Source organism: Cervus elaphus, chromosome 10 (genome assembly GCF_910594005.1).
Source record: "Cervus elaphus chromosome 10, mCerEla1.1, whole genome shotgun sequence".
Lineage (NCBI taxonomy): Eukaryota > Metazoa > Chordata > Mammalia > Artiodactyla > Cervidae > Cervus > Cervus elaphus.
The window spans coordinates 36554369-36574402 of record NC_057824.1 but is presented as its reverse complement, the minus strand read 5'-3'; the positions used below and the strand labels follow the sequence as shown (position 1 = coordinate 36574402).

Sequence of the window (20034 nt, the reverse complement as noted above, 5' to 3'; positions counted from 1 at the left end):
CATTACTACATATAAAATAAACAACATGGATTTACTGTATAGCACAGGGCACTGTATTAAATAATTTATAATCTATAATGGAAAAGAATCTGAATATATATATACATATATATATAGATCTACACCTCAAACTAATACATTACTATAAATTGACTATACTTCGATGAAAAGAAAAGAATATCATTTCTAATTGCATCTAAAAGAATAAAATAGGAATCAGTTTAATCAAGGAGGTGAAAAGATCTGTACACTGAAAACTATAAATAAGAGTGATAAAAGAAATTGAAGACGACACAAATAAATGGACAGATATTCCATATTAATGGACTGGAAGATCAAGATTGTTAAAACATGCATACTACTCAATGTGATCCACAGATGTAATGAGATCCCTATCTAAATTTCAATGGCATTTTTCACAGAAATAGAAGAAAGAAAGAGTAAGCAAAAAACAATCCTAGTGTTTACATGGAACCACTAAAGATCCTGAATAGCCAAAGCAACCTTGAGAAAGGTCAAAGCTGGGAGCATCACAGTTCCTGGTGTCAAACTATATTACGAAGCTATCGTAATCAAAACAGTATGATATTAGGGAAAAGCAGTCCTGTAGACCAACGGAACAGAATTCAGAGCACAAAAACAGGACTTCCCTGGTGACCCAGTGGTAAAGAATTCACCTGCCCATGCAGGAGACATGAGTTAGATTCCTGGTCTGGAAAGATTCCACATGCCACAGGGCAACCAAGCCTGCGCACCACAACTATTGAGGCTGTGTTCTAGAGCCGGGAACCGCAACTGCGGAGCCCTCACACCATAGATGCTGAAGCCTGTGCACCCTAGGGCCTATACTCAGCAACAAGAGAAACCACAGGAGTGAGAAGCCAGCACACCACAGCTAGAAAGTAGCCCCCCTCACCGAAACTACAGAAAAGCCGACACAGCAGTGAAGACCCAGCACAACCAGTAAGTAAATAAACAAGTTTTAAAGGCACAGAAATAAAACCACGATAAACAAGGAGATTGGAATTGACATATACACATTACTATATATTAATTAGATAATGAAAAAGAACCTACTGAATAGCACAGGCAACTCTCCTAAATACTCTGTAATAACTTACATGGGAGAAGAGTCTTAAAAAGAGTGGATATACATATATATATATATATATATATATATATATATATATATGACTGATTGATTTTGCTGTAAGCAGAAACTCACTCAGCATGGTCAATCAACTTATGCCAATAAAGATTAATTCTAAAAAACAAAATAAGCTTTATGATTAAAAAAAGAAAGAAAATCATGCATATATTGTCAATCCGTTTTCCACATTTAAAAACCTGCAGATACCTTAAGAGAAAGTCTGCTAGATATAGCAGAATGAGGAAGGTTGCTGAAGGTGGATGGGTAATCTGTCTCCTGACTGGTCATAATAAATTAAGTAGTGGAATTTCCTAATTAAGTAGTGGAATTTCCTCATTGAGACCCCATATTTTAGAAAGAAAGATCAGGAAGTTTGGCTAAATAACAAACCGTAGAAGGTCTATCTTTTGGCTCTTTTGCCTCCAAAACCTGAGAGTGTTATGAGTCACTTATTTGGCACTGGGAGTTTCAAAATGTTATGATAGCAACCACACCCAACATTTATCTAATGAGGCTGAACATGTGTCTTTATATATTTATTACTCATTTGTTTTCTTCTTTATATAAACCAGTGAAGTTTTTCTTCTTTGTAAGGGTCCAGAACATTTTCTGTTAAAGTTTATAATAAGCAAATCTTATTGCTGTTTTTTTGTGTGTGTGTGAAACTAATTTATTATTCCATGATTTTTTTTTAAATTTTGTTTGAAAGATAAAAGTAACGCATGCATAACATTCTGCATAACTGTCAGGAAGACACAAAGTTAAGGTAAAAATTCTTGCCTATACTCTGACTCCTGCTCCTAGATTCTTCCCAATAAAGTTATTACCACATTCTCTCCCTACTCTTTTCACCAGGCAGTGTGATGGGGAAGGGAGAGGGTGACGTCTGAGGTCAGTCTGACTGGGGCTTGAATCCTGGCTTTGAATTCTAGCTTTGTGACATTGGGCAACCTTTCTAACAGTTGGTGCCCTAATTTTCTCATCCAACAAAGGGAGTAACAGTAGTACCAATACCATTGGGTTGCTGTGAGCATTAAATGATAGCACATCCGGATCACAAGGGCTTTAATACTTATTAATTTCTGAACTTTTAATTTTGAGGTAGTTGTAGACATACAGAAGAGTTGTATTAAGTAGCACAGAGAGTTTCCATACACCCTTTACCTACCATTACGGAAACTAAGAAATTAATACTGGTGCATTAATTACCATTAACTACAGTCGAAGCTGTTCTGATTGCACCACTCATGTTCTTTCACTCTTCTGGAAGTCAGTTCAGGATCCTACACTGTGTTTATTTGTTGTATCTCTTTATTCTCCTCCTCTCTTTGTAGTTCCTCAGTCTGTCTTTATTTTTCATGTCCCTGATACTTTTGAAGAATACTGGTCATTGTAGTTTGTAAAATGTCCCTCAATTTGTCTGATGTTTATAAACGATGAAGTTGAGGGTATATATTCCAGCAAGAATTGCACAGAGGTGATTCTGTGTCCTTCTCAGTGACCATATCAGGAGCTACATATGGGTACATCTGATTATTGTGTTATCAATTACTATATCCTGATCATTCAGTACAGTGGTGCCATGTTTCTCCACTGTAAAGTGGATGTATGTCCCCTTGTAATTAATAAATACTTTGGATGTGATGCTTCAAGACCAGGCAAATATGCTATTTCTTCATAAGCTTTCACTTGCTAACTTCAGCATTTATCACTGGCTTTTGCCTGTAGCAGTTATTACTATGGTGTTCTAATGGTGTTATTCTATTTCCCTCACCCCACCTGCATTTATTAATTGGAATTTTCCTGTAAGGAAGAATTATTCCTTTACTTCCTTTTATTTTGTTATTTAGTTATTTATCCACACCAATGTCAGAAGATCTATTAATTTTCCCTTACGAAACAGTTAAGTTTCCATGAGAAGCACAGTTCTCTTCTAGCTAAAATAACCAATGCTTCAAGCAGGAATCCCCAGCTGGGTTTGAAACAGTGAAGAAAGCAGATGTCCCTTCTTGAGAGAGGTGCTGTCATCCACCCAAATGACCCTGGGGCCCCACTTACTGTAGCCCATCAAGATGAGCGCTCCTATAAGCATGATCAGAGTCTGTAGAGCATCCGTGTAGATCACAGCTGCCAGGCCACCTAGAGAGGAGATGAGCACAGAGGTGAAGGTCGGTACTCTGATGGAGAGGAGTTATTCTGGGTGTTGGCAGAGGAAATTTTGAAATTCAAGACCTGATGGGACTTGAATTGTTGACTCTTTGCAGAGATGGCCACAACACTATCCATTTCTCATGTGCCTGCCCATTTTTTCATGTAGCTTTGCTGCTCCTTTCATATTGAGGTGAAGTTAACTTCTCTTCCTCTTAAATGTGGCTTGGCCAAATGGCTTGCTTTAACCAATAGACACGGTGGAGCGGGATATTAAGGAGCTTCAGGCCTGGGCCTCAAGGGGCCCCTGCAGCCCCTGCTCTTGTTCTTGTGTTGTCCCAAGACCACTATGCTTCTTTAAGAAGCCCAGTCTAGGACTTCCCTGGTGGCCCAGTGGATAAGAATCTGCCTGCCAGTGCAGAGAACACGGGTTCAATCCCTGGTCTAGGAAGATCCCAAATGCTGCAGAGCAACTAAGCCCGTGTGCCACAGCTACCGAAGCCCTCCCACCCTAGAGACTTTGCTCCACAAGAAGAGAAGCCACCACAATGAGAAGCCCACGCACCGAAACTGGAGAGTAACCACAGCTAGAGAAAGCCTGTGCGCAACAGCAAACACTCAGCATGGTCAAATAAATAAACATTATAAAAAAGAAAAAGCAGATACATATCAAGGCCCTGCTCCCCACCAGCCACTCTTCTGGGATGCAAGTCTTAGGGGGAAAGACGAGCCTCAGGCTCCAAAATTGCAGTGGTTTGTGGTCCAGCTGGGCACAGTGCTTGTGAATACACCTGCTCAGCATTTAGTAGGTTCTAAGGAAAAGTTCATAAAGAAATAAATAGAAAATAGCTTTATGCAGGTATGGTACATTTTGAAATCCTCCCTTCCATCAGACAATCTTTTTCCTTTGGACAATGGCCAAGAGAAATCATATCTTCCAGGCCAATAGATTGAGAGTTCATGAAGACAAGGTCTTAGCACACTGGAACATCAGAAGACGGGCCAGGAAAAGATGGGGTGGACCACAGCCCCTGCCCATCACTTCTCCTAGTATAACCCCTTGTCCAGTCATACCTGCAATGGTGTATAGAGCTGTGACGGCCAGCAACCCGACTACGGCCAAGTAGAGATTCACATGTAAAGACTGCTGAATGAAGATGGCGCCTGCGTACATGTCAACCTAGAGGGGAGTTGATGGGTATATGAATGAATGGACATCTCAGCACAGTTTACCCAGGTTCAGGCCCTAGCCTTGATTCTGAGAAACACAGAAACGTCATATGTTGTCCTTTCTTCACCCATCTCTTCCCAGATCAAGGGTCTCAAATGGGAGCCCTATGGGTGATTATGTTTGAGATCTCTTCACTAGGCTAATACAACCTCCTCAGTGGTCTTCCTGCTTCTCTTCTTGATCTACCTACACTCCATCCTCTGCACTGCAGCCTTATCAAATACCATCATGATCATTTCATCCTCTCCTCCTCATCAAAACTCTTCAGTGGCTCCCTACTTGCCCCCAAGATTGTTGTTCAATTGCTAAGTTGTGTCCGACTCCTTGCGACCCCATGAACTGCAGCACACCAGGCTTCCCTGTCCCTCACTATCTTCCGGAGTTTGCTCAAACTCATGTCCATTGAATCAGTGATGCCATCCAACTATCTCATCCTCTGTTGCCCACATCTCCTCCCGCCCTCAATCTTTCCCAACATCAAGGTCTTTCCCAGTGAATTGGCTCTTTGCATCAGGTGGCCAAAGTATTGAAGCTTCAGCTTCAGCATCAGTCCTCCCAATGTATATTCCTTGAGGATTGACTAGTTTGAATCTCCTTCTGTCCAAGGGACTCTCAAGAGCCCCTCAGATAATGTCCAAATAAGTTAGAGTAAGTTAGGGCTCTGTGTCAGGTGCTTCAGTTTGCCTGCCACTTGATTTCATTTCCTTTCCTCACTTCATGCTCCCGGTCCTCCAGGCATGCTGAAATACACCCTGTTTTCCTAACAAGTCGAACTTGCTTGTTCTGTCCATCCATCTGGAATGCCAATTCCTCTTTCTCTATATCTTCGTAGCATCTTTCTCACACATAACTTCCCCTGGGAAGGCTTCCCCACGTCTGTAGATTCCTACCAGGATGACAGCAAGTGTTGTCCTTCTAAGTCTTTCTTTCACATCTGGAGCTGGCAGAGAGTCAGTTATTGTTGTTTGAATTGAATGGAATTCCTATACCCTGCCCTACGCCACCTCACATTGGACAAGGTCTTCCTCAGTTCCAAATTGAAGAGAAGACGGCATCCCTGTGAGTCAGGCCGAGCCACACCTCCTGAAGGTGGCCAAGCATCTGCTCTTGGCCGCTTTCCAGGAGATCTGCCTGTCCAAAGGTCAGGGTGGGGCAGGCTGAATGGCTGTCAGCACATATGACTCATAGCTTATAATTGCCTGATTCCAGGAGGAAAACGACAGACTCACCCCAGGGCTCTCGGAGTGCCATTCAGTGTCGGGTGCCATCCTGAGATGTTGCTGAAGAAGCTTTGGCAGGAGACGGGGGAGGAGTCCTCTCCACCTTTCTCCCATACTTCCTCCGCCCCTGCTTGCCCTTTGCCCCCACCCCTCCCATCTTCCTAGAGCCTCCCAGAAGCTTCCTCAGTAAGAGAAGAACGTGGATGGGAAGCGGACACCACCAGCAATGCTCTGTAAAGGCTTCTCACCTCCTGCGTCCCCATCTTACCGAGATCTTGGTGAAGATGTAGATAAACAGGTAGAGCACTGCCAGGATGATGGGAATCCTGTTGCCACCAAACCGTTTCCGTAGGTATTCTGGCATCGTGGTGACCTGGGGACCAGAGCTGAGCTTTTGCCTCCCAGCAGCCCTTCCCCCCTCCTCCCCAAACTCAGAAACGCAGATGGTTTTCCTGGGATTCTCAGTGGGAGACTTAAGAGGGAGGAGAAAATGGGGACCAAAGGGTGCGGTGAGGATGAATTGGGGTTCTGCGAAGAGCTATGTACTTAACTGGGGCTTCCCTGGTGGCTCAGAGGGTAAAGCGTCTGCCTGCAATGTGGGAAACTTGGGTTCGATTCCTGTGTCGGGAAGATCCCCTGGAGAAGGAAATAGCAACCCACTCCAGTACCCTTGCCTGGAAAATCCCATGGACGGAGGAGCCTGGTGGGCTACAGTCCACGGGGTCGCAAAGAGTCGGACACGACTGAGCGACTTCACTATGTACTTAACTATCATACGAGCCAAATGTATATTCTATCCCAATTTTTGCCATCTGTGTTATTAATGTTATTTTATGAAACTTATTAATAGAATAAATGGTACTATAAAACAATGTTTTTCTTTAAACCAACTCATGTTTATTTTTTATATTTATTTATTGTTTTAATTTAAGGATAATTATTTTATCATGTTTACATTTAAATAAACATCTAAAAAGAGAAGGAAATGGCAACCCACTCCAGTATTCTTCATTCTTGCCTAGAGAACCCCATGGACAGAGGAGCCTGGTGGGCTACAGTCCACAGGGTCGCAAGGAATCACAAACAACTGAACACACACACACACACACACAAAACACTCACATCTATAAATAACAACGCAAATCACTACTGTGAAATGGAAAAATCAATCCTAAACTTAAGGAAACCGGCAAAAATATACACATTGATAATAAAATAATTCATTTATGTTCTATTCATTTCTGGCGGCTTCCTCTTGCACACCAAAAACCCTGGGCCCAGAACCTATTCATTCTTTCTTTCAAAAAAAAAGTCATCAGCAAAGTGTCGGACAGATGTTAAAAGCAACTAACACCAACATGAGACATTACCCTGGAGCTCACTGTAGACAGTGGAGGAGGCAATAACTTCCTAGATGATTCAGTATCATTGGCTCCATATCTGATGCATAAAATCATCTCAAGAATCTCCATTTGTCCTTGCTCTAAATTTTGGGAAAATTGCTCTACTGTAAACTGTTAACCAGGTTACCAAGAACAGAGAATCCTAAAAGCAAAATGTGCACATTCCAGAGACAGCAGAGAGGAGACCAGGGCAGCACTGAGTGAGTGGCTCCAGATGAGTCTGCATGGTCCAGATGGGTGGTCCCGGGCTGGGTGTCCTTGCCATATGGGGCACCCCAAGGGCTGGCTCACAGTGATGAGAACCATTATTTGGGTTATACTTTTCTTGGGGGATGGCATGTTCTTTCCCAATCTCCTCACTGTACCCCCAGACTTGGGTTCAGAGGATGCCATGTCTGGGCAAAAGAAACTCAAACCAAAAACTTTTCTTCCATGAGATCCTAGACCTCAGATGGAAAAGGACAGAGTACTGATTATATTCACAGAAATGTCTGCAGCCCCCCTTCCAGGCTGCTGCTGCTTGAATGCTTCCTAGTCTAACCCAGGGAAGAGACAAATGGGTACCCAAACATAAGCTGACAAATGGCCAACTATCCATCCCAAGGTCAGGTGTGAAGGCAGAAGAAGCTCGGAGGGGAGACTGGGAGAAACTGGATGGCCATTCTTGATTTAAGAATGATAAACTGAGACTTCCCTGGTGCTCCAGTGGCTAATATTCTGTGCTCCCAATGCAGTGGACCTGGGTTCAATCCCTGGTCTGGGAACTAGGTCCCACATGTCACAGTTAAGGGTTTGCATGCTACAACTAAAGATCCTGGCTGCCACAACAAAGATCCAATGCAGCCAAATTAAAAATTTTTTAAAAAGAATGACAAATTGTTAATAGTAGAACCTGGGCATTCAAGACTATAAGGGTGTAAAGTGTAAAATTATTTCAACATTAATGTATGCTTGAAAGTCTTTTCATAGTAAAATACTGGCCAAAAAATTGAACTCTAGAAATAAATATGTATGTGCTCAGTCGCTCAGTTGTGTCCGACTCTTTGTGACCCCATGGACTGCACCCTGCCAGGCTCCTCTGTCCACAGGGATTCTCCAGGCAAGAATACTTGAGTGGATTTCCATGCCCTCCTCCAGGGGATGTTCCCAACCCGAACCCAGGTCTCCCGCATTGCAGGCAGATTCTTTACCCACTGAGCCACCAGGGAAGCCCGTCAGTTCAGTTCAGTTCAGTCGCTCAGTTGTATCTGACTCTTTGCGACCCCATGAATTGCAGCATGCCAGGCCGGGAAGCCCAGAGAAGTAAATAAACGAACACCTTAAAATTTTAAAAACTTAAAACGTATCTCTTCCCTCCCGATCCCTGAAAGGGCATTTAGGGATGCTGACCCTGGTGAATGTCTTGTTCCTCAACCTTCTGATTTGTTGCAAGGCAAACAGGGTTTTCTCCTGAAACACATGGCACTAAAGTCTGATGCTCTCAGGGAATAACACACAGAGGGATTCAATCAAACCGTACTGACCGGACACACTCTTGGTGACGGTTTGTTATTGTTCATTAGTTGCTAAGTCGTGTCCGACTCTTCTGTGACCCCATGGACTGTACCCACCGGGCTCCTCTGTCCATAGGATTTCCCAAGCAAGAATACTGGAGTGGGTTGCCGTTTCCTTCTCCAGGGGATCTGCCCGACTCAGGGATCAAACCCACATCTCCTGCTTGGCAGGCGGATTCTTTACCACTGAGCCACCCAGGAAGCCCCCTGGTAATGGTGTCAGAGCTAATTAGAGAGAGCGCATGAAAGCTTCAGCCCACTCAGAAAAGTGGACCAAGGATGATGCTGCTCAAACGGATTCACTCTCTGGTCTCTGAGCAACAACCATCAGTGGGTCTTGCTGGAGAGTGACATTCCTATCCTTGGCTGACAGCCTTTATTATCCATTGACCTCCATTTCAATCTACAAAGAGCTGCACAGCCTGCTACATGCAGGAAGTTTCTAATGAGCTAAGAGAGGAAGGAGGCGTGAAAGTCATCAGAAAGTGAGCGGCGCTGGTATTTCGAAATCAAACTGGGGAGAAATGTGATGCTGGCTGACAGATGGGAGGCGGAGCCCAGGCTGTTTGTTGTAAAGTAGCTGAGAAGGCAATTTGCCAGAAAACAAGGTTGAGAGACAGAGACGTGAATGACTGTTGACACAGGAACCACCCTCCGAGTGTTGCTGGGTGAACGTCAACAGGAAATAGACTCGGCCTATGACAGCGGCCCCGAGAGAGGACCTCCTGGGCACCATGCTCTGGGGGCTCCTCATCCCCTGGGGATGGAGGGCGGCCAGGGGATGTCAGCATCCGTCTTACTCTCCCTTGAATCACATGCAGACCGCCACACTCCGTCCTCAGGGGAAACCCCTCCCTCTTCCCCGGAAAGCCATGCCATCATCCATAGCAACTTCTGCTCACCCCAACACTCCCCAGAACCCTGTTCAGCAGCCAACGAGAACTTCAGCTCCTTTGTGGTCTTGCCCTCTTTCTAGGCTTTCCCCCAGTCTGGAAGCAGTTTCAAGGACAGTGCAGAGCACTGACATGGGACACTTTGTACAGTGTCTTAGCCCCAACAACAGACAGACATTTCCACTTCAACAACTCATTTCTCTGGCCAGCATCCAAACCTTGTCATCTCCAGGACGCCATTCACCTCCAATCCCCAAATTTTTCATCAATGCCACCATCTCATTTGCTCAGCCTGATGACCCTGGCTTTGGCACTTGACTGAGACTTTTTTTTTTTTTTTTGACTGAGACTTTTAATCCCTAAATGGTGCCTCTTCTTTTGAATGTCAGCTAATCCTTCATTTTAATTCCTTCTGAAATCATGGACCCTGCTACTGAGTAGCTTCAACAAATATTTTTCAAGTATCCACTATGTATCAGACACTATTTATTTATTTATTTTTGGCTGCCCTGGGTCTTCATTGCTGCGTGCCCAGGCTTTTGATTGCAGTGGCATCTCTTGTTGCAGCAAATGGCCTCTAAGTGTGCAGGCTTAGTAGCTGTGGCCCACGGGCTTAGTTGCCCTGTGGCATGTGGCATCTTCCTGGACCAGGGATCAAGCCCGTGTCCCCTGCACTGGCATGCAGATTCTTAACCACTGGATCACCAAGCAAGTACCCAGACCTTATTCTAGATGCTGGGAGAAACCAGAAATGGTTCTTGCCCTCCTGGAGCTTACTATCTAATGGGAGAGACACAAAGTCTAGTGCAGTGGCTCTTAATGGAAGGAAGAAGATTTCATACTTCCCCAGGGAACATTTGGCAAAGTCTGGAGACATTGTGGCTGCCACAATTTGAGGGATGCTATTGTCATCTAGTAAGTAGGGATAGGGGATACTGAAAAAACATCCTAAAATGCAGAGACCACCCCTCACACGTGCATATACACACACACACAGCAAAGAATTACCCTGGTCCAGGGACTTCCCTGGTGGTCCATTAGCCAAGACTCTGCAGGGGGCCTGGGTTCAATCTCTGGTCAGGGAACTAGATCCCATGTGTGGCAACTAAGATTCAGCACAGCCAAATGAATAAATAAATGTTTTTAAAAAAGAGAATTAGCCTGCCCCAAATGTCACCACTGCTAATGTTGAGAACTTATAGTGGGAAAGACACAGTCTAATGGGAGAGGCATATTAATTTGATAATCACCCAAGCAAATACAAAACAGCCGTGACTGCAAACGAAGGAGGAGACTTAAGCTAACCAGAAAGGTTAGCCCTCCAGACAGGGCTTCCTGCAGGAAGAGTTGCTTAAAGTAGGAACTGGACAGATGATAGGAGCTAACCAAGCCACAAAGGAAAAGGAAAACTTTACAAGAAGAGGGGAAAGTTTTGCATTAGGCTGGTGATGTAGAGAGCCTGGTGAGGATGAGGAACTGTTAGATAGTGTCTGGAATACAGTTCACATATAGCTCAACAAATGCTTCTTCAAAGAACGAATAAATGAATGAACTGACAGGTGTATACTGTAGATGGAGAGTAGGGTGGATCTCTAAAGAGTAGGAGTCATTTTCCACATTCAAAAGTAAAATTGGTCTGTAATCTTCTTGATGGATAAAACTAGCGTTATCCTAGTCTCAAAACATGGTATACAAAAGTCAATCCTAGGTGGATAATTGACTTAAAAACGAGAAGTTCTAGACGGTAATATAGGAGACTATCTTTATGACCTTTGAATAGGAAAATATTTTTAAAATATGATATAAAAGGCAGTAATTAAGGAAAAGTGGTAAATGGAACAACATTAAAATTAAGATCTGTTAAAGAGAACCCTCTTACACTATTGATGGCAATGTAAATTGGTACACTCACTATGGAAAACAGTACAGAGTTTCCTTGAGTGAGTGAAAGTTGCTCAGTTGTGTCCGATTCTTTGTGACCCCATGGAAGTGAGGTCCATGGAATTCTCCAGGCCAGAATACTGGAGTGGGTAGCCTTTCCCTTCTCCAGGTGATCTTCCCAACCCAGGGATTGAACCCAGGTCTCCTGCACTGCAGGCGGATTCTTTACCAGCTAAGCCACAAGGGAAGTGGAGTTTCCTCAGAAAACTAAACATAGAGTTATTGTATAATCCAGCAATCCCTCTCCTGGGCATGTATATCAGAAAAAATTATAATTCAAAAAGACACATGCAACCCATGTTCACAGCAGTATTATTTAAAATAGCCAAGACATGGAAGCAGTCTAGATGTCTATCAACAAACAAATGGATAAAGAAGATGTGATATATATATATACAATGGAATATCACAGTCATAAAAAAGGATGAAATAATGCCATTTGCTGCAACATATATACACCTAGAGATTATCATACTAAGTGAAGTAAGTCAGAGAGAGAACAAATATTATATAAAATAACATATTTGACATCTAAAATATGACATAAATTAACTTATCTACAAAACAGAAATAGACTCAGACAGAGACCAGGCTTGCGGTTGCAAAGTGGGTGAGGAGTGGGGGAGGGATGGATTGGGAATTTGGGGTTAGCAGATGCAACTCATCTGTAGAATGGATAAACAAGGTCCTCCTGTATAGCACAGGGAACTATATTCAACATCCTGTGATAAACCATAATGGAAAAGAATATGAAAAAGAATATATATATATATGTATAACTCCATCAATTTGTTATACAGCAGAAATTAACACAATGTTGTAAATCAACCATACTTGAATAAAATAGTTTTTAAAAAGATCTGTTTTTCAAAAAATACCATTAAGAGTTAAAAGGCGAATCACAGAATAGGGGGCAAAGATATTTGCAATACATGTAATCAGCTTAAGGGCTTGTTTCCAGAATGTACAAAGAACTTCTATCAATAAGAAGAAACTGTATACCATAAGAGAAAAGTTGGCGAAAGTCCTAGACATGTTATTTTCCCAAAGAGGACATCGGAATGGCCAGAAAATATATAAACAGAATTGCCAATGGAAAGCACAGTGAGAAAATTACACAGTCACCAAATTGGCAAGAATTTTAAAGCTGGAAAATACCAAGTATTGGCAAGGACATAGAGCAACGGTGCAAAGGGAATCTGCATGCCCTGCTGCTGGGAGTATAAACTGATAGAGCTACTCTGGGAATAAATTTGGCAGTGTCTAATCAAACCGGATAAACACATCCAATGACCCAGAAATTCCACCTATATTTAGATTTTTCTCCATAAACATAACTTTCATATTCATCAGGACACGTGTATAAAAATGTTACCAGGACTTCCCTGGTGGTCCAGTGGTTAAGAATCCACCTGCCAACAAGGGGTCATGGGTTCGTGGTCTGGGAAGATCCCACATTCTGTGAGGCAGCTAAGCCTCTTCACCACAATTACTGAGTCTGCACTCTAAAGCCTGTGGTCTGCAACGAGAGAAGACACCGCAATGAGAAGCCCATGCACTGCAGCGAAGTGCAAGCCCCACTCAGCGCAACTAGAGAAAGCCCATGTGCAGCAACGCAGACCCAGCACAACCAAAAATAAAAATGAGTAACTTTTTAAAATGCTACCAGCGACACTGTCCATCACAGGCTAACACTGTGCTGGGCTGGGCTTAGGCTCTCAGTCACGTCTGACTCTGCGATCCCACGTACCGTGTAGCCCACCAGGCTCCCCTGTCCATGGGGATGCTCCAGGCAAGACTACTGGGGTGGGTTGCCATGCCTCCTCTAGGCTAGCATTAGGAACAACCTAAATGCTTGTGAACGAAAGAAGAGACAAATATATCGGAGTATAGTCATACTCTGGGATACTACATAGAAATGGAAATTAATAAATCAGGTACATGCAAGGAAAGAATGTTATCCCTGATTCCATGTACTATATTTCATTCCAAAAAAGTAAAATTAAACCATATTCTTAAGGTGTGCACAATTGAAGCTGTAAAGAAAAGTAAGGGAGTGAGTTCAGTGAAACTCACAAAGAAAGGAAGATATTGCTATCTGGTAAAGGCATGTGAGGGAGGGTATTACACTTTGTGACTCCATCTGGGTATTTGTTTTACAGTAATTTGTTAAGCACCACATTTGTGTCTTATCACTTTTCTCTGTTTATTTTATTGCCTGATAGAAATGGATTGGGTAGCTTTTTATTGCTCCTCAGCACTATGGCATTTATTATCTAGCATCAGCTTCATCTCCCCTTTGAATAAAATGTCAACCAAAGAACGTCTGGAGCCACAGGAATTTTTAATTCAGCAATAAAGACTGGAGATCCTTTCACAGCAGCACAACTGTCAATTTCAGCCCTTTTCACAGCATGATATTCACAGTACAGATACCCAATCCTCCAATCAGTGATACTGTGGTAGTCCCCAGGTTTTTCTATTATAAACCACAGCAGTCATTTCAATTCTTCATGCCTCTTCTCAACCTTTGACTACACAAGTTCCTTCCTCACGCCCAGCAAATGACACTACCTTCTACTTCATAGAGAAAATAGAAACCATCAGCTAAAAATATCTGGCTACCCTATCTTAAAACTGACCTACATTTCCGTCATCCTTTACTTCTCCTATTCAAAGTGCTCACTTCTAGTCAGTATTATTCTGCCTCAGAGATTTTGTCCATGTAGGGGCTGGGCAGACCTAGGCTCCCCATCGACCAAAAGCCATGCTTTTAGGCTCATTATTATCTCCAAGCAAGATAATTTACTTATTCCTACCTCACTGTCTTTGCATAAGATTGCACTACTTCCAATACAGAGTGATTTTTTTAAATGATTTTTCTGATCATTAAGTAGTTCTTTCTACTTTGTACATTTTTTAAGTTTCCATAATAAAAAGTTAAAATCAGTTATTACTTGATGAATAACACTGATACTGTGTGATCTTGCTCTGCCTAGGAGAATACCTAAAACAGGATTAAGCCTAGAGGGTATGTGTGACAGAAAACTGTCAATAAGAGCAGAAGTGATTTTTGTAAACTACCTCTGTCAAAAAGTCTAAAGCACTACTATTTTGTAACAAAAAATTTGACATATCACGTCAGCCAGAAATAACTCAATTATTATGGTTTTAGGTGGAAAGGAAGAAAGAAAAATCACTGAATCGTGTGTGTGTGTGTCTGTGTTGAAAGCAGTAATCTTTCTGACTTACTTCACTCTGTATAATGGGCTCCAGTTTTATCCACCTCATTAGAACTGATTCAAATGAATTCTTTTTAATGACTGAGTAATACTCCATTGTGTATATGTATATATATGGAATTTAGAAAGATGGTAACGATAACCTTATATGCAAGATAGAAAAAGAGACACAGATGTACAGAACAGACTTTTGGACTCTGTGGGAGAAGGCAAGGGTAGGATGATCTGAGAGAACAGCATCGAAACATGTATATTATCAAGTGTGAAACAGATCACCAGCCCAGGTGGGAAGCATGAGACAAGTGCTCAGGGCTGGTGCACTGGGAAGACCCAGAGGGATGGGATGGGGAGGAAGGTGGGAGGGGGGTTCAGGATGGGGAACACATGTAAATCCATGGCTGATTCATGTCAGTGTATGGCAAAAACCACTACAATATTGTAAAGTAATTAGCTTCCAACTAATAAAAATAATTGGGGAGGAAAAAAAAAAGAAAGCAGTAATCTGTTATGGCTTAAACATTCAGAAAAGACTGTGATTTTGTGTTTTGACATTCAAAAAAAAATTTTTTTGAGCCCACATCACTTCCAGCCTCTGAATACCCCATATGTATCTTTGATGTCATTACTCAAAATGTCTCATCATTACTAGGTGGGAACTGCTAAGGACAGTGTTCCTAATAGTCCTAATGAATATATCAGTCACCCCTCACTGATGCTGCGACCTCTTGGGGACTGTGTAACGGATGTCCACTGGCAGGATGGAAGGATGCTGCTGAGAGGGAAGGGATGAATGCAGGGCTGACCCTCCCAACGGATCTTCCTATTCCATAGCACCTGGACGCCCTCAGACTCACCTGACCAGTGATGTAGATTGGAAGGAAGATCCAGGACAACATCAGCACGAAAAATAAGCCCTGCCGGAGAAAACAGAATCAGGACTCAGCTCCTGCCCACACTGTGGTGACAAGTTTGGATTTCCTTACGTCTGGATGGAACCTGGTCTGGTCTGCTCCTGGTTCCATCTCTTACTTACCGAGTAACTCACCCTCTCCGGGCCATCACATCCCCAGATTTAAACAGAACATGGGGATGAAGTGGGGCAGAGTGGCTCCCAGGGCTATGCCTCCTAAACCTTGCATATTCCACTTCGTCCCCTTGTGTTCCCTCCCCTCCTTGGGCAGGGGTTAAAGCAAGGCTGTGAGGTCAGGCAGGCCATGCTGATGAACAGCTGGTGATGCTGGGAGAGTTTACACAGGTCTCTGAGACTCATTTTTCTCACCTGTGCAATGACAGTAACAGTGCCGCCACTGGATTGTTGCAAGGGAATCAGTAAGATGATGCTTACTGAGCACTCATTATATTCCAGACATTCTTGTGCATGCCTTACAAGCGTGAAGTCATTTAATCCTCACAATGACCCGATATGGAAGGTACCATTATTTTCTCTGTTTTATACACAAGCCTCAGAGAGGTCAAGTAATTTGCCCAAGGTCACACAGCTTGTAAATTTTAGAGCCCAGATTTGAATCCAGACGGTTTGGTGCTAATCTGTAATTGAATCCCATAATATGATGATGTATGTAGTGTACTTAAGTCTATGGCACAGGGTAAGCGCTAAAAAAATGAGTTTTATGAAGATGAAGATCACTATTAATAAATGCATCCCCTCCCATCAGTAAAAATCATATCCTGAATGAGCCTGCTATGCAAAGAGTGTGTCCTATCTCCTGAGTATCTGTGGGGTGGCAAAAAGATCAAGAACCACGGAACCACATAAGTTTTGTGATGGCCAATTGATATCTGATACACCCCCCCCCAGTCCCACAAAACCTTCTATCTTCTGCATCTGCACAGAAGAGACACTGTGCCTTCTTCACACACACATTTGCCTTACAGACTCCCATCAAGCGAACATGGGGAAGCCTGCAATATGACTTGCAGACCAAATTAATTTTTGCTAATCGGGGTGCCCTTGATGACTCCTGCTTGTTTTTTCATAAAGCACCACTCTATATTTAGAAGAGCAGACCATGCATAAAACTGCCTCCCCCCTCCCCTGAATCCACCTGTTTGGTAATCTTGAACTGACATTGCCCTGGAAACACACTTACATTAAGTTCGTAAGCAGTTACAGAAAGACCCGCAGCGGCACCTGACCCTGCCAGGCCAACGAAATGTCCACTTCCAACATTGCTGGCAAACAAGGATGCACCCACCTGTGGGGAGACGGACAGGTCAGATCCTGGAGCCAAGGTCTGGGGTGGCTTCTTCCCACTCCCCTTCTTCCCATACTCCAAAGGGACCAAGACAAAAGGAGAAAGTGGGGCCAACCCTAGTTTATCTAGCAACTTTTTTCAAATTAGAAAAAACCTCTCCTCCAAGACTCTTTTACCTTCATCTTTAGGAAACTGGTATAACAAATATGCATATCTAGGATGCCTAAAATGTAAATTGTGTCCCCCTCTAGGGTTGTGCAGTGTACAACTTGAACAACTGTATGCAGCCTCTCTAGGGGTTAGGGAGGATAACAGGTGTTGTAGAAAGTGCTCCAGGATGAGAATCAGGAAGCCTATGTTGTTCCTCAGCCCCACTTCTAACTTAGCAAAGTAGAGAGCCCTTCTAATAGAACTCTAAGTGGGTAGAACTGTTCTTAAGGACCCCAATTCCTGGACTTCATTGATTACATAAGACAAACCTGGGCACCTGGCCCCAGTTGGGCCAATTACATTCTCTCTCCTGGGAATCTGGACCTGGGAAATCATCTTTGCTGGTCCCTTAGGCTGGGGGACACGTAACCCAGGGCAGTGTGTGTGTAGCAAGGGGATGGGGAGCGGGGTGAGCAGCACATTCATGTCTGCCGCTCTGAGAGGAGAATGAAGAAGACGCAGAAAAAGGTAGCTCAAGGGAGGACAGAATCAGATAGAGACAAAGATAGAGAGAGATGATCGGGGGAGAAAGAGAGAGAGGGACTGTTTGTGAGGGGACTGTGGTACCTCCCACTGACTTTCTCGTCTCTGGTTTTTATCTGACTCTATGCCACTGATCTGTCACCATCACACTCTCTTGAATGTAGTAGCTTGGTAGTGTTTCAAAGTAGAGAAGTCCTAAGTCAGTCCTCCAGCTTTTTTCTTCCTTTTCAAGATTGTTTCAAAAAAAAAAAAAGATTGTTTCAGCTATTCTGGGTCCCTGGTGTTTCCATCTGAATTTTAGGATTGCCTTACCAATTTCTGCAAAACAAGGCGGGGGGGTGATGCAGATGGAATTATGATAGGGATTGAATCTGTAGTTTAATCTGTAGTTCAGCTTAGGGACTATTACTATTTGCATTAAATAGATACTACCTAATGTGCCACTTTAATTCCCTGATTAGCTCAGTCCAATCCAGTTCAGGTCATTTCAGTCACTCAGTCATGTCCGCCTCTTTGCGACCCCATGAACCTCAAGCAGCTGCAATGTCAAGTTGATGATTTTTTAACTAACACCTCTGGATAAAAAAGCTGCTCACACTGGGTGATCATTGATTCGGATCAGATAAAGACAAGTTGTACAAGCGTGCTTTCTAGGGTTAAATACTGGCAATAATATGAGAATGGGGCTTTGAACGAGACCCAATCCTGTTCTAACCTACTGGTCTTCAAGACTACTGCAGAGCTGAGGAGAAGCGGATGGGAATAGAGCCAGGTAAGACACCACACAGCTTCCTGATCTTGTTGAGATTCAGTTGTTTTTCTTGAATTAAAGCTCCCTGGGGGCTTCCCTGGTAAAGAAACTGCCTGCCAGTGCAGGAGACATGAGAGACACGGGTTCAGTCCCTGGGTTGGGAAGATCCTCTGGAGAAGGGAATGGCAACCCACTCCAGTATTCTTGCCTGGGAAATCTCAAGGACAGAGGAACCTGGCGGGCTACAGTCCATAGGGTCACACAGGGTCAGACACGACTCAAGTGACTTAGGACACACACACGGGGCTTCCCTGGTGGTACAGTAGATAAGAACCTGCCAATGCAGGGGACACAGGTTTGATCCCGGGCCTGAAAAGGTTCCACATGCCGGGCAGCAACAAACCCCATGTGCGGCAACTACTGAGCCCATGCTCTAAAGCCAGCAAGCTGCAGCTACTGAAGCCCACGTGCCCTAGGGCCCATGCTCCGCAACAAGAGAAGCCACCACAATGATAAATCCATGCACTGCAATGAAGAGGAGCCCCTGCTGACCGCAACTAGAGAAAACCCATGCAGCAACAAAGACCCAGCACAACCAAAAAAGAATAAAATAAATAAATAATTTTTTTAAAAAGTTCTCTGGAGGAAAGTTCAAAGATCTTTACTCTGCCATTCCCAATGACACCACCCTGCATGTTCCTCTGAAATGTGACTTTTCCGCTCTTCCCATAAAGAACTCGCACTGGCCGATGGCTTATTTTGACCAATATGATGCGGTGAAAGTGACACTGTGTGACTTCCAGGTCAAGGCTCAGCAGCCCGGCAGCTTTCATTTTTGCCCTTTGAAGTCAAATGCCTTATAAAAACCTTGGTCTGGGTCACTAAACGATGAGGGGCATGTAGAGAGTGAAGCCCTAGTCTTCTGGCCATCCCCACCAGAGCCATATCTGTGGATGGGGCCGTCTTGGCGTCTAGCCCATCCAGCCAACAGCTAAATGCAGTGCCATAGAGCTGAAGTGCTAAAGAGCAGGGGAGGAACCACCCACTCGAACCATGCAATCATTAGAATAATGATTTATTATACCGCTGGGACTTCCCTAGTGGTACAGTGAATGAGAATCTGTCTGCCAACGTGGGGGAAATGGGTTCAATCCCTGGTTTGGGAAGATCCCACATGCTGGGGAAACAGAGCAACGAAAGCCCATGCACCACAACTCCTGAGCCCTCACCCTAGAGCCCACGAGCCGCAACTACTTAGCCTGTGAGCCGCAACTACTGAAGCCCATGCGCCTAGAGCCTGGGCTCCGAAACACGAGAAGCCACTGCAATGAGGAACCTGTGCACTGCAACGAAGAGCAGCCCCCACTCACTGCAACTAGAGAGAGCCCAAGTGAAGCAATGAAGACGCAGCATAACCAAAAATTAATTAATCTCTTACAAAGATATAATACACTATATATATATATAACTGAGTCACTTTGGCATACAGCAGAAATTAACATAGCATTGTAAGTCCACTATACTTCAGCTTTTTAAAAATAAATTTTAAAAAGAAATAATACACTGTAGTGGTTGTGAGCCACTAAATTTATG

General features: G+C 43.5%; 1 protein-coding gene across 1 annotated transcript in view; it reads right to left on the bottom strand.

Moving 5' to 3' along the window:
• Positions 1–20034, bottom strand: part of SLC5A11 (solute carrier family 5 member 11) — a 55089-nt gene that overhangs the window by 19402 nt on the left and 15653 nt on the right. Inside the window, exons 5-9 of the mRNA XM_043914544.1 lie at positions 16893–16997; positions 15636–15695; positions 6018–6122; positions 4373–4478; positions 3209–3289 (exon numbers count right to left, since the gene is read on the bottom strand). Coding sequence (XP_043770479.1) covers positions 3209–3289; positions 4373–4478; positions 6018–6122; positions 15636–15695; positions 16893–16997 — 457 coding nt within the window. The remainder of the gene's footprint in view (positions 1–3208; positions 3290–4372; positions 4479–6017; positions 6123–15635; positions 15696–16892; positions 16998–20034) is intronic.